This window comes from Lonchura striata, chromosome 15, assembly GCF_050655825.1.
Source record: "Lonchura striata isolate lonStrDom1 chromosome 15, ASM5065582v1, whole genome shotgun sequence".
Lineage (NCBI taxonomy): Eukaryota > Metazoa > Chordata > Aves > Passeriformes > Estrildidae > Lonchura > Lonchura striata.
The window spans coordinates 5,273,787-5,290,339 of NC_140717.1; the positions used below are offsets into that span (position 1 = coordinate 5,273,787).

The following is a 16,553-nucleotide window of genomic DNA, read 5'->3' on the forward strand; positions in this document are numbered from 1 at the left end:
AGGTGAAAACTCACAGGCTTTGAAGGTTAGGGAACAAAATCATAAATGGTTCTGTGTCTCAGGCACCACATCCTTCCTGTCCTCAGTGAACTGGAAGAACTGGTGAAGAGGTTAGTGATGGGATCCACCTGTGGCATGACTGCAGTTTTATAAATACTCATGGCTCATTCTTCCCCCCTCAAAAAAACCCAAACAAATTCACTCGAGTCTACAGGAACACTTTTATAAAAATAAAATTTACATTGATTATCTCTACAAGGCCACATCAATGTTTATAAAACTCCATTAACTTCAGTATTAAAAAATATTTTAGGAAGAGCTGATATAATTAAACATTTTAGTCATGGAATCTCAGGCTCATCCTTAAAACATTTATTACTAGAAGCCAGGAAGAGGAAACTAGTGTTCATGTGGTTTCCATCCTTCAAAGAAAAAAGTCATTATTACAGCATAAAGGAAATATCCAGTTAGGATCATGAATGTGCAGCCAACTGGCCCCACATAAAACCAGGATGCAAGGAAGTAGATCATCAGCAAAGAGATCAGAGTCCTGTAGCTGGCCAGAAACCTCAGACTGATCCTGGGTCCCCAGTTCTGGCTCGTTCTGTCCCTCACCACGGGGCTGTACCTGATTTTCTGTACGAGCTGGGGGTTGGTCAGATGATAGCGACAGAGTCTGCCCACAAAATCGTCCCTGGAGCAAAGCATCTCCATCTGATCAGCAAACTGAGGGAAGATGCATTTTAAAGTTAGTGTCCTCCTGCAAATGCTGTCATAAAGTAACTTATTTTATTATTTTCTTCATGTAGATAATGAGGATTATAGGAAATGGTGGGATCAAACTGCACTTTTATTAAACAGCAGAACTGTCTTGGTGCAGACTCACCTTGTGTTTTCATAACTAAGAAAATTTGCTTTTCCTGTTTAGAAGCATTCACTCTGAATGTTACTCCCCTGTTCATCAACCATGAGTCCCTCAATAAATCACATTTGTAGTGTTTTGTGTATGAAAAGCAGAATTGCAGGTAGAGAAGCAGGCCTCATGCTACTAGGCAATACCCATCCAGACCCCACTGAAGAAGATGAGTAAGAACAAACAAAGTGTCCCATAGGCAGAGGTGGACAGGGACAGGAATGTGCAGAGGGAGGCCCAGGAGGGCAGTGGTGGAGGTGGACAGGAACAGGAATGTGCAGAGGGAGGCCCAGGAGGGCAGCGGTGGAGGTGGAGAATGTGCAGAGGGAGGCCCAGGAGGGCAGCGGTGGAGGTGGACAGGAACAGGAATGTGCAGAGGGAGGCCCAGGAGGGCAGCGGTGGAGGTGGACAGGAACAGGAATGTGCAGAGGGAGGCCCAGGAGGGCAGTGGTGGAGGTGGAGAATGTGCAGAGGGAGGCCCAGGAGGGCAGTGTGTGCTCACCCTGTCATTGAGTGCGGAGGACAGGCGGAACAGGAGCCGGACCAGGGCGGCGTTCTCGTAGCTGCGGATGGGCTGGAGCTCAGCGTCCCCCTGGTACTGCAGCTCAAACCTACGTAAGCCATTTATGATCTAGAAATGGGAAAATAAACACCTGGTCCTGCAGCTCCCATCTGAAACACCTTTCCACTGGCACCTCTCTTAGCCCCAGGTAAGTTTCATTTCTCTTTGTCATAGGAGAAGGTGTTTTTTCAAGAACAGCCTAGGCAGTGATATGGGATTGTTTTTCTCTCACCTGGTACCTGCCAAGGGGTGTAAGGATGAGGCCGTTCTCACTTGCAATGCAGTCTGGAAGCTGTTTTTTTCCATTCTCATCCTGAGCTGTCCCACACTTCATCATCATCTGGGTCAGTTGGGCTTCACTCAGCTACACAAGAATAACACAGTTCTAAAGCAAGTATTTGATCCACACCCTATTTAATTTATTTCTCACTTACTCAGTAGCATTGGAAGTCTTTGACAGGCAGCTCAGATACCAAGAACTGCTTAATAACACCTCAGACATTAAAACAAGATAAACCTCTCCAGATTTGTTGTACTTGTCCAATTCTAGATTAGTGCTCTGGCTTATATCTCCCTTAGCTCCCAAGGAGTATCAAAGAGCTGTCTCCTAGGGCAATTCTGTACAAGGGAGTGTGGCTGCAGAGAAATTAACCTGTTATTTTTAAGTTTAACAGTTCGTCCACAGCTGCAGTTGTATTTTTACAGCTCTACATTTAGAAAATATGGGAGAGTTTTTTAAATTGCCTGTTTGGAAACAAGAGGACAGCCTTGGTATAAATTATACAGTCCAAAAGAGTCATCACTTAAACAAAGAAGGTTTGATACTTAGAACACCTAACTCCATCTATATTGAAAATGGGTTCTGAAGCAGGTAAAGTTGAGATGTTAGAATTTACTGGACAGCTTTGTGACCCCACATAGTATAAGAGACACAGACATATATTTGATGAATCCTGACTCTTGTTCTTGCCGCCAAGTTCTTAGAAAGATGTTACTTACCTTAAAGATCTGGCAGAAATATTCCAGTGCCTTCTCTAAATATTCATCTGTTTTTTTGATACTGTCCTGCCCAATTTCATCAAGGTCATTGCCTGTGTAAGAACCATTCATCTCAGATGGTGTGAATCTAAACCATGAGAAGAAGGACTGGCTGGCCATTGTCTCTGCAGAATGGTCTGATATGGACTTTGCTGTCTGCTGTGCCTGACAAATTAACTGGGCCAGCTTTAACACCTAAAACAAAAAACAAAAATTGTGTGGGACAAAGATAAAGGACTACTAAGTATCAATACATGGATAAAACTGTGCCTTGGCAGCTGAAAGTGAGAGCAATCCCAGCAAACTCACTCCCTTAGTGCATATGGATTTGTGCTGACTGTTAGCTGGATTTCCAGTAGGGTAGAGGCAGTTCTGTTGAAGCATTTAAGAAATCTGAGTGCTGCTCAGGTTCTTCAGCTGCTTGTGGCTACTGATCAATCAGATCACAGTAAGCATGTTTGAGAGGAAATACCATACACTGCTCCAAGGCAGCAAGCTGCTACATTAACTTATTATTTATCAAAGAGAAGCATATTTTTACAGCTGTGCTGGACTGAGACCCCTCAGGGTCCAGAAGTCCTTGTCAGCAAACTATTCAGTAATGCAGGGTGTGACGTTTTCTGCTTTTAACTTCTGATATGGGTGCTCAGCACTGAGAAACATCTGTCACAGTAGAAAGGCAGGTGCAAAGGAGCTTGTTGCTTACCAAATTCCTGACTTCTGTGCCAAACATCTGTTTATACTGGAAGTCCTGTCCTTCCAGGCTGTAAACATGACTCTTCACCTTAAATGAGGCATCTGTAACAGCTGGAGACCGTGATGACAGAAAACTGCCACCAAGAGTGGGGCTCATAAAGAGTCGGTGTTGACGGTGGGGAATCACAAGTTCTGGCTCCAGGAATAACTGTTCTCCTAGAATTTGGAAAAAGCACTGAAGATGGTTACATAATACTGGTCTTGCTGGGAAAGGCCCAGCTGCCTTAAGGCTGCTAGGCAGTTTTATTTAGAGAGAGAGTTCTAAGGGGAAGGAGGCCTTAATTAGTGTTCATGATTTACTTCTCTCTGCCCAGAGCAGAAAATGTCAGCGTGCATTTAATGCAGACCATACAAAACAGCATTTTAAATTTGTAACATTTTTCAACAAAAAGCAGGGGAGAAACATATTTCAGACATTGATACTTGTCAAATCTCACTACTCCCAAATTCACCATATCCTAATTATCCTGAAATACATGCATGACTCTTTTACTAAGTACACAAACTTTCAGAGATATATAAAGTTTAAATTCTGAAGTATATAATGAAATAATACAAGCATAAGAAAAACTGACAATTATAATTGGGTTCTTTATTCTTTAAAGAAAAATTGTGAAATGCTATCTATGGTGATTAGAAGAGAACTGTAGACTTACAAACCAATTGACAAACATTAGTGAAGACAGACTTTTGAATGGCAAAATAGCCTGAAAAATGGGAGAGAAGTCCATTCACCTCAGTGCTTCTGAGATGAGATGTAACTACTGTGAAGAAAGATTGAGACAGGACAACACAAGATGTCAAAATATCCTTTTACCTTTCAGGATCATTTCAGCTAGATTGGGCTGAGCAAAGACTTTAGCTACTCGGAACACCATGAGGGCATTTTTTGGACTGACCAAGTCTGTTCGAAGAGCTCTGTTCAGAAATCCTACAAACAGCTTGGTATACATGAGCAAGTTTTCTTGAATGAAGGCAGCCCTGTCAAAGTGAGCACAGGATTTGTGAGTACAGGTATTTAAAGAAGTGTTATTTTGTCTTCTACCAAATAAGCCACTAAGGGAATGTTTTACCCTGTCTCTGGAAAGATAGTCAATTTACACTGAGACAAAAGAATGCTCTCAAATCAAAAACTAGTATTCTAAGAGATCATTCTTTAGTCTTATATAGGAATTTAGCTCAGGTTGGTGCAGAGTTGCTGAAATCCTGCTGGTTTACTCAGGACCTCCTTGAGGTTTGGCTCAGATCAGTCCCAGCTGCTCCCCTCCTCACCATTTCTCCGAGACGCTGCGAGGCAAAGGCTCCGTGCTTTGTGGGGGCTTTTCGGGCGCGTACCTCCAGGGCTGCAGGTAACTCAGCCACATCTCAAGAACCTAAGCAAAATCACACATAAACCCACATGAGTGCCAATACTTGTTTGGAAAGGAAGTGAGGAAGGGTTTTGTGTTAATTTTTGTATTTGTTATATAAAGAATTCTACTGGTCTAGAAAAGAGATGAAAAGACCAAGAAACAGCTGCTGAACAGCAATAACTAATAACTAGTTCTAGTAACTAATAACTAGTTCTTTTGAGTATAGACTAAGTGGAGAAGCAAGTACATACTGCTCTGAAGGAGGCATCCAGAGGCCAGTGGCCAAAACAGTGTTGCAAAAAGATATAAAGCTTCTCCTGGACAAACCGAGGAATCACAACCCTGCAAAAAGATTCAAAGACAGTCACGTGTATAAACTGGCAGCAAATTTTAAAATTAAAACACCCAACCCTACCAACCAACAACCCAACATGCTTTCACAAATTCAAATAGATAAAGAACTGAGCAAAATTTGTTCTTTTTTAACTGACACTACTTCAAGCCTTTGAATTCCAACTCAAATTATTAAATACCAAGTACTAAACTAACTTTGGCCAGCATCCTCTGGTAGCATTTTCTTTTCTCTATAGACTAGTGCAATAGTTGCTCCTGAAGCTGCCCTCCCTCAGAGGACGTGAGAAACATAATCCATCAGTTCTCACATACTTTTAATAACGTACTTCTGTAGTTAGCATCAAAACAGACTAATTCAACCTCTCAAAGAAAGCTGAGATTTTCATGCAGAAAGCTCAGCTTTTCAGTTCTATACATTTCAGAGACATGCTCATGTACCAACCTTTTAAACTCCTCCAGTGGGCTGGCTGTGTGGGAGTGAGCTGAAGGGGAGAGAGGCTCTGGTTTCAGGCTGTTGCTGAAAGCATGCAGATGTTTCACAAGCAGTCTCACCACTAGCACATGCTCTTCAGTGGGCTTGAATGACTCCTAGATTCAAAGCAAAAGAGAGGCACCCAATGAGTGTCATTTGTTAAATGTCCAGGGAATTCAGGAAAATTATATTCTCAGATTGAAATACAGGAAGGAAATGCTCTTTTCCTTCTAGGTTCTTCACCAGTTTTGTGCCACCTGATTTTGGACAGGTTTGCTCCCCAGGACAAGCTGCACCAGTCTTCTGCCATCAGTTCACTAAGAAACAGTAGCATATTTGGATTGTAAGAAAAGTTATCTACAGTACTCTAATGCACTGAATTTTGGGCTAGCTTTAAAGAACAGAATAACTTGTAGATTTTGACTTACCCTTTTTGAAAAAAGAATATTCAGCCTTTCATTATGGCTATAAGTTCCTTGCTGCAGAAGCACAGCAGGTCCTTTGCTTATACTCATGGCTGGCTGTACTGAGTTCTCCTTCCTATGCTGGTACTCATTGGCCTTACAGGAGAGAACAATCCTAGACAGTTACAGTAAGAATAGGAACTGTTTTGAGTCCTGTGAGATCCTGCTGGTTCCAACACCCTCAGGGGCAGAACAGCCTGGGTGGGAGCAGCACAAGGAGGGATGGTGAGCCACAGTGATGTTACTAATGAGACGTGCGTGTTTGATACAGCAGGGAGGTGAACAAGGCAAAGAAGTGCTGGCTCAAAGCACAAACTCCTTTGCTACTGTCATCTGCTCTAAGAGTAGTGAACTAACATCAACCCACCACTAAAGGCAGATTTTGAGATTTGTATTCTGTTTCACAAAAATTGAGAAGAATAATGTACATGAAATGTAAGTTACAGCTGCAAATATAATGGAAAGTGCTGGAAAGGTATATTGGATTAGCTGCAAGATGCTTGAGGCAGGGAGGGAGTGTTTGTCTATGTCTGTCTTTATGTCCTTTCTCAGCAATGCCTGAGGCAAAGCAAATGTCTTTTTACACTCTAAGATTTTGAATACACTGACATTCACTCCAGGCTCCATGACAGACACAGTCCTGTAGTGCAGCCAGACCTGAGACTCTTCTAAGAGAGGGATAAGCTTTACCACTTATAATGAAATCTGGGCTTGTTTTTGACAGCTCCAATTTGTATCAGCACATTTTCTACAGTCCTGATGAGTTTATACAAGAAGGTAAAATGCCAAGAAGTCATGTGGTCCTTGGAGTTTGGACCAGGATCTCCGCAGCAATTAGAGAGACTGAGTATTCTGCTACAGGCCTTGAAAGGGTGCAATTTTAAAAATCCCAAGCCCCCCCTGAAGGTACCTTTGGAATTTACAAAACCACCCTATTTCAACACAATTTTGGACGATGTTAGTAGTTTCTCCACATAACAGTTCTTACAATTTCCTCTTAGTCTGGATCACCACCATTATGAATGTCACTGGTTTAAAAACTACCTTTCCCCACAACTGTTTTTGTTGTCAAACTTTTTTCTTTTTGTACAGGATGGATGTGTGCCACTGTTAATTCTTAATACAATAACTAAATAAATATAACAGTAAAAAAGATTTAAAATAGTACTTTCTGTGTTCCTTTCTAAACAGCACCTTGAGATATCACAGTACTTAATGAAAACAAAACAAAAAAAAAGGATTAAAGAGCAGGGAAATGCCATGTAGTGCTGAAGAGCTTCACAGTACATAAGCTCAACCCTCCCCATTCCCAACATGAAAACCCAATGAATAAAGGGCTGAAGTAGGAAAAGAGGAATCAGCAATCTGTTCCAACAGGAATGTTTTTGCATGCACATTTCCTGAACAATCTGCAAATGTACCACTTGTGCTTTTGCAAAAGTGGACAGCCAAATTGACATTTCCACCACAAATTTAGTATTATCCAATGACATTTCCTTGGCTAAAAACCCCCAGATGTTACCTACCTTAATCTGGGTGACAGCCATGCAAATTCTGATCTTTTCTTCCACGCAAGGTTTGCTTAAATGACTACTGTGTGAGAGGCAGAAATCTGCCATTGGTGGAGACAGCTTTGGTGTCAAAAAACAGCATAGCTGGTCAGTCTTACATTGCAAGAATGCATCTCTAGAAACAGAGTTTCCAAGTAGTCCTCATCACATGCTAGAGTTTAACTCTTTTCTCCATGACCTTTGCTAATATCTCTCAGTATCTGTTTCACTGAGCAATTTGGTGAATTTCAATGCCATGTTCTCAAATTATAAAACCACACCTTGGCAGAAGAAGCTGCTGTACAGCCAGCACCAATACACTTGGCAGATTATATGATGGAACAAGATTCTTAAAAAGGAAACAAAATGAAAAGATGGTAATACTTGGTATGCGTGGAGGGCCTGGTAGCTGGATTGGGCAGGACTACCGTGGTGTTTACTGGAGATACTGAGTCGGTAGTGGAGAACCTCCAGCTGAGACAACAGAAACAAAAAGGAAGGGGGGAGGGAAAAAAGGAGAGAAGAGAGCAAGAGAAAAAAAAAAGTGAGAATGAGCCCAAGGAAGAAGGGTGGGGGGATAAATGAACATCACAAATACAGTCAGGGACAACATATCACAATAACAACTGCAGCCACAGTATCCTCTTTTTCTGGTGTTCAGTAATTTGATTCCATAGTATTTCTTACACTTTATCAGCTTGGAAATACAACTGGGAGCAGGTGTCAAAAAAACTGGCTGCTCTCTTTGCTGAGCTCAGAGCAAGGACTGGTGGGGGATATGGAGCTTTTGCCAAATAAATCCCCCATTTCAGAAGTGAATTGAACTGCAGCAACAAGTATTTACACACTGTTTGTTAAAAATGGGGTAAGAGAGCAATATTCTGCAAGCTTTTTTATATCTATTTTGAAAGCTTTGTCATTTCTTCCTGTTCTGCTGAAGAAGCACAGTTTGTATGTGGAAGAAACTCAGATTGGACTTTCCTGTCCAGAGAAATCTGTGTCTTCTCTCTACTTAAAGGCCATTTATTTGGGAAGGCTGCAGGTCTTGTGAATTTCCTCAAAAGAGGAAATTACTTTTGCCGTTAGGGAAGCATTACACATCTGAAAAGGCAAAGACATACCTAGCACAGTACTATATGCTGATGCAAAAGGCACCTTGCCATAACACTGAAGTCTCTGCAAGCCTCAGCCAGATCCCTCCTTGAAGGAACAACCTGAGCAGTATTTTCTGACTATGGCAGTGAAGAGGATACTGTAGCAACAGTAACACACATGTATGAAATTAATGAAAAAACATAAAACAAAAAATGTACACTACACAGACCCCAATGACTGTTGTCAGGCATCTAAACTAACTCTCCAGATCACACCTCTGCTGTCTTTAAACAGCCTCTACCCCATCTCCTCTGTTGCAAGTTTGGCAGCTTTTGGTTTCACACCCTTGGAGTGGCAGGATTGTTACTGCAGGCTTGTCTGCTTCCAAACTGACTTCCCTGCCACAGGAATCTGCAACCCCCTGGATTTTCATGGCTGTTCCACGTGCAGTGCTGGGGGCTGAACACCTGGCATTGGAAGGTCAGGAAGCATTGCATAAAGTTTTATCAAACTACTTCTTTTTAAGTGTTTCTTGTGGTAACAGCAGAAGGGAATAGGAAAAAAGATGCTGCACACTTGGACTCTAGATCATCAGAGAGAAAAAAACAGACAAAAGAATTGGAAAATAGTTGAATTAAAAGGGAAAACAATGACAGCATAGCAAATAGCATCAACCTCAGGTTCACAGCAGACCCAAGCAGAATTCAAAGCTGTAATGTATCTTCTCAAAAGAAATTGTTTGCTATTCATTCACATTCCACTGCCTTCTACTTATAAAGGGAAGTGATGACATTACCAAGGCTTAAGGAAAAATCTATGACTCTTCTTCTCAAGAAAGTTATTTATCTGAGATCTGTCTTGGCCCATGAAAGCAAACAAATCTGGCTGCTGGACAAAGAGCAAGCAAGTTCTGCAGAACTTAATCCCACCTTCCAAAACAGATATGCAGCCATTTCAAATCACTGATGGTCAAACAGCTCTAGATCCAGCACTGAGTGGCCACTAATTACCCTTCCTCCTAAACACACAGAAGTTAAATGCTATCAAGTGAACCTGATGATCGATAATTTCAAGAATAAGGCACAGGGCCATCTTGGGTTTCCAGTCAAGGTCTTTAATGTTTATGTTATAACAAAACTTACAGTTTTGGATGTTCTACTTGTTCATCTGAGGAACTACAAGGCAGACTGCTCTCCCTCAGCCCATCCAATCTACAAAGTTCAGTTTAAGCATCACAGGCTAATGAACATTCCTGCCCCCAACTGACCTGGAACCTTTCCTCAGACCTGCAGGACAGATCCTTCATCCATTTATGTATCTCATGGGGAACTCCAGTCCCCCATTCCACTGTTCCACCCCCACAAAGAGGAAGACTTCCTATTTTACATATTCATGATTACTTCCCATCAAAGATGAAACTAAAATACCATCAGGGAGTTATGGCCTCAGGTTGTGGCTCAACACACCTTGTGGAGGATCCTGAAGTGCTGATTTCAGAGAACTGTAAGCTCTACCTAGGCCCTACTCCACCATAACGTGCAGAGTCATTGTCTGCAACTGCTGCTCCCTAGTGCTAGAAGAAAGCATCTGAAATACAGAGGGTGAACAGAGGAGAGAAGTTTAAAGCAATCATCATTTCTGGCCTAAGCACAGCGCTTGATGCACAGAGACTGGACAGACAGACAGACCAAAGGTACTTCAAGCAAAGCCTTTCCATCACAGGTGCACAGCCATGCTGCTGGGAGTCCCAAGTGGAGACTTTGCAACATTAGTGAGTTTGCATTTTGACCTCAACTTTGAGAATAAAAGACAAAACCCATCACATTTCAGCTCTCCAATGTTTTTCCCTAGCAAAATATAAATGTGTTTTATTTCATATCCTGTGGAGTGAAGGATTAGAATTTTTCAATCAATTCCCATATTGCACTTCCACACAGGAATAAATCCTGAGTAGTTTTTATTATCTCTCCCCTTCTATGAAAGTCCCACTGTGACCCAGAGGGAATTCAGAGGATCAATATTTTCTCCTTCAAATTCCCTTTACATTTATAATGCCTTCAATCTTAGCCTCCCCAACATTTACTTACTTCTTACATGCAGTAGTTTGTTACTGAACAGGCCACCACAAACTGTTTACAACAGTGTATTATCTGAGCAAGAGCTTGTCAGATAATCCAAATTCTGTAGCTACAGAACTGCTTCTGACACCATTATGGTGAAAAGCATATTTTGGAACATGAAACAAAAACAGCAGTTTAGAAAGATATTTTACAATTTGGATTTAGGCTAAAAATGGTTATGGATGTTAGAAATCACTAATTGGTGTTTCAGTAACAGTTGCTATCTCTGCTGGAAATCAATTTTAGCTATTTTTAGCAGTCATGTTGCCCCAGTGGGATTTAATACAATGGTTTTATAGTGACATCTTCTCAGTCATTGGTACTTTGATATTGATATTCAGATTGTTGTGATCATCCCACAAACTCATTTTGAACAAAAAAATAAAAGAAAGGAAACAAAAACCAGAACAGAACTAACACAACTTCTGCAATGAAGGCAAATCTGGATGACACACTTATTCACAACATTCTTTGTAACTGGATTATCAACTCTGGCACACTTATGTAGATACTCTGGTAAGTTATTTCTTTCCTTCAGGCCAATATACAAAAATAAATTCTGCACAGAATTGGAAATTTACCCCAAGGTAAGAGCTCAACCACCAGGTGATGCTCACAAGTGCAGTACAAACTATTACCTTGACGTGAGGGGACTGCATTTTCTGATACATTTCCAGTGAATAATGATGAAGCCACATTTCAACAAAGATCTGCAAAACAAATATTTTCTCAGCTAGGGAAAGAGAAGTAATCCCACACTGTCAGTCAGAAGATAAGTACAAGGAAGACCACGGTAGAAAACTAAGGTGTACTGGTAAATAGACAGCACCTCTTCCAGATGTTTCAGGTTATCATGCCAATGGCTGACATGACAAACGCTTAGCCAGGCATCAATTAGTCACCTCAGCAACATGATAGGAACTTGTTTCAGAACAACTGCTAAATCCAAATTTTCTTTTGCTTCCCTTGATAATGAACAAAACCAATTTGGCTGTGTTTAACCCTTGCCTTTGCATAGAGCACAGAATTGATGTAAGATAAAAAGAAAATCAAATGCAGAAACTTTTCCAGAAAACAATACTCAAATGCCTGAGATCAGTTGATACATCCTGAGTCTAAGAAAAGATATTAAGTGCCTTTCTAAGCTACAACTTAACAGCTTCACAGTGATTCTTTGTTGCATTAACAGGAAGCAACAGCTGCACTGCTCAATTCCAAAACCAAGCTAAAGCAAACTGGCCTTTCTGCTTCTGCTTTAAAAACAAGAGATCCCACAGTGAGCAGAAAAAAACGTTGCAGGGCATTTCCTTCCTTAAATGCCAGGTACCTGAAGCAGTGTTTCTGATCTCCAGATCTCCTGGGAGGCTGGGTCAGCGTTCACAGAGGGCTGGTGGGCAATGTGCCGCTTCAGCAGGCTGGTGTGGTGCATGCCATAGGAGGAGAAAGGCACTGCTGGGGACCTTGGAGGACAAATACATGGAATTACAGAATCAGGAGGGCTTGGTGCAGTACAGGGGGATGTAGGGATGTATCACTGCTTTTAATCAGTATTTTATAAACTTTAAAACAGTATTTCAAACTGCATAATTGATTACATATTTCAAAGCTCTGCAACTTCCTGTAATTGCTAATCACTTCAACTATAACTATAAGCAAACACTGCATCACTGTTCCTATGGAATAAGTACATACATATGAAGTATGGAGGTGTTTTCTACTTGTTTGATTTTGTTCCAACAAGCCATATTTTGCCTGCACTGTTCCCACAGTTTGCCCTGACACTGGAGCCATTACCTGGGAGTAGGGGAAGGGATGGCTCCTCCAGGATTTGAAGAAGGTGGAGGAAGGACACTTCCTTCTGTGGGTAGGAAACACTTGAGGTACGTGTCCACCAGGATGAAATAAGCACTGTTGGAAGGGCTGACATGATGGGTGACAGGTGAGTTCTGTAAGAGACACACAGGATACACCTAGGCTTAAACACTGATGCTTTAAGCCAGTGCTGGGGGGTGATGGCAGACCCCCTCGGAATAAAAAACCAGAAGCCCAATGGTTAGAAAGGGTGAACTGGCAGCAAAGAGCCCCTGGAGCAAAGGAAAATGAGCTGTCAGAGAAGGGGTGCTACAGCAATGACTGTAACCAAGCAGAAGAGAAGTAACAACAGGCAGAGGAACCAAAGAATCACAGCACCAAGCTGTGGTTCTGACTGTAGAGAAATCCTTGCTGGGTACAGGGGAAGAGAAACCATTTGGAATCCACTGCCTGCTCCTTGTTGGCATGACACTGCTTACTGGTGTGTCCAAGGTGGGTATTTTGTTTATTATCCAGTCTTGGATCACCAAGTGAACCAAAGCAATAACAAATTCCAAGAGAACAGATGAAACTGATGTTAACTTAGCTACACAGCAGCCTAGCAGCTCTTAGAGTACTATGTAGAAAGGCCAGTATTATTTTAAGGGAAAAAATGTGAAAGATACTTACCTTCTGTGTAATCAAACTAATTGCAAAGTAAAACATGTAATATTCAAATGGATCTGGAAGAACAGAGTTAGGGATCACATAATAAAAAGCAGGTACAGCTGTTAGATATTGGGAGATGCTGAATAGACACTACATTTGTACTTTCTCAATGCTAAAGTACCTTGCTAGAGCTTTTGAGCAAATTCAGCCTTGGCTTCTTGCTCGCCAGCTGACTGAAACATTGGTAACTGAGGTGTTCTCTGTGTGACAAAGGGTGTTTGGGCTACTCTTGGCACATCTGACTATTTCAAACTGAAACCAGCACAGCTATGGCTACACTGCTTCCAAAAGTACTCTAGGTGCAAAGTGAACATGCCCTTTTCCTACCATATTGTATAAACTCCAAGCAGTTACAAAAACAAAAATTGTGAAATACAGGCTCTACTGAGAAACACTGGGAATTCTGTTGACTTGATTAAGGCCAGAAATTCCTCCAACAAGGGTTTATAAGAAGACAAGTTTATTTTAAACTGTAATCTAAAAATTTCTAATCAGCACAAACTCTTCAGCATGACCATGATCTACCCCATAGATAATAAATGTAGAACGGAAACACTCATGATCTCTGTTTTAGATTTTTTTTTTTAATTAGATACTCAACAATTAAAAGGATACTAAGAGCCAAATTCAAACCTAAACCACCAGATGAAGGAAACTGGACTTTGTTGTGGTATAAAGAGCATTCTGGTAGAACTTGCTCTTGTATTGAAGCCTTCACAGGGCCCTGTAAGACAGAGTAACAAAATATTAATCTGGGTATTCAGCATATTGCAAAGTATTTTTTCAGACAGTGAGATTCTGCATTCCAGCATTCTGGGATGATCTCTACATTCAGCTCAGTGATTTTATTGCATTGCAGTAGTTCTATGTCCAAATGCAGGGAAAACTCTTTAGAAAACTCTCAACTTTCTCCCTGAAAATAAGTATTCAGTATTTTTAAAATGTAATTTCAGTATTTTTTTAAAAAAGCTTTCACCATGAGTTTCCCAGTTGGAGAGGGAGCAGCAGAGTACTGGTGTTTGGATGCTGGTTTTGTCCAGGTAACTGAGCTATGGACCAGCAATTGCCATATATTTAAATTATTTTTTCCTTTTGTCAAAGCCTGTAGGATTATTTGAACCAATTTCTAGATAGCACGTCGGTGGCAGCAATAGAAGAAATACAGCAAAACAACTCTGCAGATGAACACTTTTGCTGGAATGTGACAGTTCACACCCAGGAGAGCAGTCAGACTTCAAACACACAGGCACACAGCACAGGCAGGGAAGGCACTGTTCTGGGATAAGTTCAGAAAACTACTTTCAGTCCTGCAACTACTAATAACCACACAACTCTCCCTGGGGACAGAGTAAGAATCACAGTGCAGCTTTCTTGGCTGAGCACACATATCCAGCTGCTGAGAACCACAATCTCATAGAGATTTTATGGCTCCATTCAAGAGTTATTTCAAGAAATGGGTCTGCTCTAAACCTGGAGCACTGAGGCTACACTTTGGCCTATACTGAAATGTAGATATAAAGTACATGCAAACAGCTTCCACAGACAATACATCCCTTCTTACAAACAATTCAGTTACTCACTGGAAGATATGAGACTGGGAAATCATATCTGTACTCTTCTGCTTGGAGCTTGTAAACCAGCTTCATCATCGGGCCACTGCAAACAAGCATCAGAAATGAATCCCACAGCAAATTCCCTCTGCTGCCTCACTTCTGTGAACTTGGGTTTGCACAATGGAAAAAGGCCACATACTGGTCATTTGTTCACCAATCCATTTCTGCATCTGTGCCGAAATGAATGAGTTTACCTGGGATCCAGGAAATCCAAAGCCACAGAATATTCATTGGGATTTGTTCTTCCTTGCAAGCAGCGAAGATTCCAGCCCACGATGATGCCATCGAGGCTGCCAAAAATGCTCTCCACCAGCCATGGGAAGATGCCATGTAGTTCCTTCAGGGAAAACAGATACAGGAAATTAATGTACACAATTCCTCACTTGGACAATCTCTATTGCATGCACTAGAACAAACAAAGATATGTCTACCATTTATTTATGACTGTTTCTGGATTATCACAGGTCATATAATCCATTCAAAACATTGCATTAATACATGGCGATCACGAGAGACCTATCCTGATTTCTGATCCTACTGAAGTTGCAACAATGCTCATCAGCAACACTTGCAGTTGTTTGCCATATTTTAAAAACAAGTTTTCTTCGTAAACTGAGGCTGAAAGGTATCAATGAAGGGTGGTGAAATGAAACAACCACTTAATGACTAGAAAAGGCTCTCAATTCTTGGCAACACTGGATTCCCACTGTTTCACTGCAGGCCCCCAAAACTCAGAATCACAGGACCAGTTAGGCTGGAAAAGAGCTGAGATCATCGAGTCCATCCCGTGACCGGACACCACCGTGCCAACCAGCCCATGGCACCTAGAGCCACATCCAGCCCTTCCCTCACACCTCCCTGGGCAGCCCGTTCCCGACAGCTTGTCTTGGGAAGGCAGCGAGGAACAACCAAAGCAGTAATATAAAAAAACAGTTCCCTGAAGCTTGCCAGGAAGCCAGGTTCTGAAGCTGGGGCTGCTCACCTTGGCAGGCAGCTCCTCGATCAGCGTCTCCAGATCGCGGCACCTCTGCGCGAAGGGTTTGTTGACACAATCCGCCTTCAGCGTGGCCTAGTACGAACCACAAGAGAAATCCCATCAGGGCTGCCGGGCAGGATAGCACTTACCGCGGCCATGACGTGCGAAAATCCCCCCGAGCGCCGCTCCCCCGTTCCTGCACAGCCGAGGCTGCAGGGGCCGGGACAGCACCCGCGCACCGAGACCCGCCCGGCCCGGCCCGTTCCCGCGGCCATTCCCCGCGGCAGGAGGAGGCCGTGGCCCCGCACCCACCAGCAGGAAGCTGGGCTGCTGCAGGTACGGCGCGGCCATGCCGCCGCTCCGCTCCCTCGGAGCCCTCAGCGCCCTCAGCGCCGCCCGCGCCCGCGCGGCCCGAGCGCGTCACGGCCCGCGCTGATGACGTCACGCGGCGTTGCCATGGGGACGGCCCCGCGCGCGCTGAGGGCGGGAATCGCCTGAGGAGCCTCAGGGAGCACCGAGCCAGCCCAGCGGTGTTATCAATAACTGCCTCAGGGCGCTATCCTAACACTCCTTCAGCCGTGTTAGGTTTGCCGTGAGGAGCCTCTCGCAGTGCTCAGACACCCTCTGGGTAAGAACTTTTCCCGATGTCCAGCCTAAACCTGCCCTGACTCAGCGTTGTGCCGTTACCTCGAGCTGTCTCTGGTCACCAGAGGTGAGATCAGTGCCCGCCCCTGCACCGTCCCCGTGAGGATTTTGGAGACCACAATC

At 42.8% G+C, this 16,553-nt stretch overlaps 1 protein-coding gene across 2 annotated transcripts; it reads right to left on the reverse strand.

Moving 5' to 3' along the window:
* Positions 1 to 202: 202 nt before the first annotated feature.
* SMPD4 (sphingomyelin phosphodiesterase 4) lies at positions 203 to 16,198 on the reverse strand. Of its 2 annotated transcripts, XM_021549862.4 has the most exons (19): positions 16,098 to 16,198; positions 15,792 to 15,878; positions 15,004 to 15,146; positions 14,777 to 14,852; positions 13,812 to 13,920; positions 13,158 to 13,210; positions 12,471 to 12,622; positions 12,004 to 12,136; positions 11,315 to 11,386; positions 7,846 to 7,935; positions 5,418 to 5,563; positions 4,873 to 4,963; positions 4,542 to 4,642; positions 4,087 to 4,250; positions 3,220 to 3,425; positions 2,475 to 2,708; positions 1,708 to 1,839; positions 1,416 to 1,544; positions 203 to 726 (listed from the first exon to the last, which is right to left on the reverse strand). In XM_021549862.4, the coding sequence occupies exons 1-19, from the start codon at positions 16,134 to 16,136 to the stop codon at positions 400 to 402; spliced, it is 2,484 nt and encodes an 827-aa protein (XP_021405537.1). In that variant the 5' UTR covers positions 16,137 to 16,198; the 3' UTR covers positions 203 to 399. The 2 variants fall into 2 exon arrangements, with proteins under 2 accessions (XP_021405537.1, XP_085448751.1); XM_085592625.1 differs by lacking the exon at positions 7,846 to 7,935.
* Positions 16,199 to 16,553: the final 355 nt, after the last annotated feature.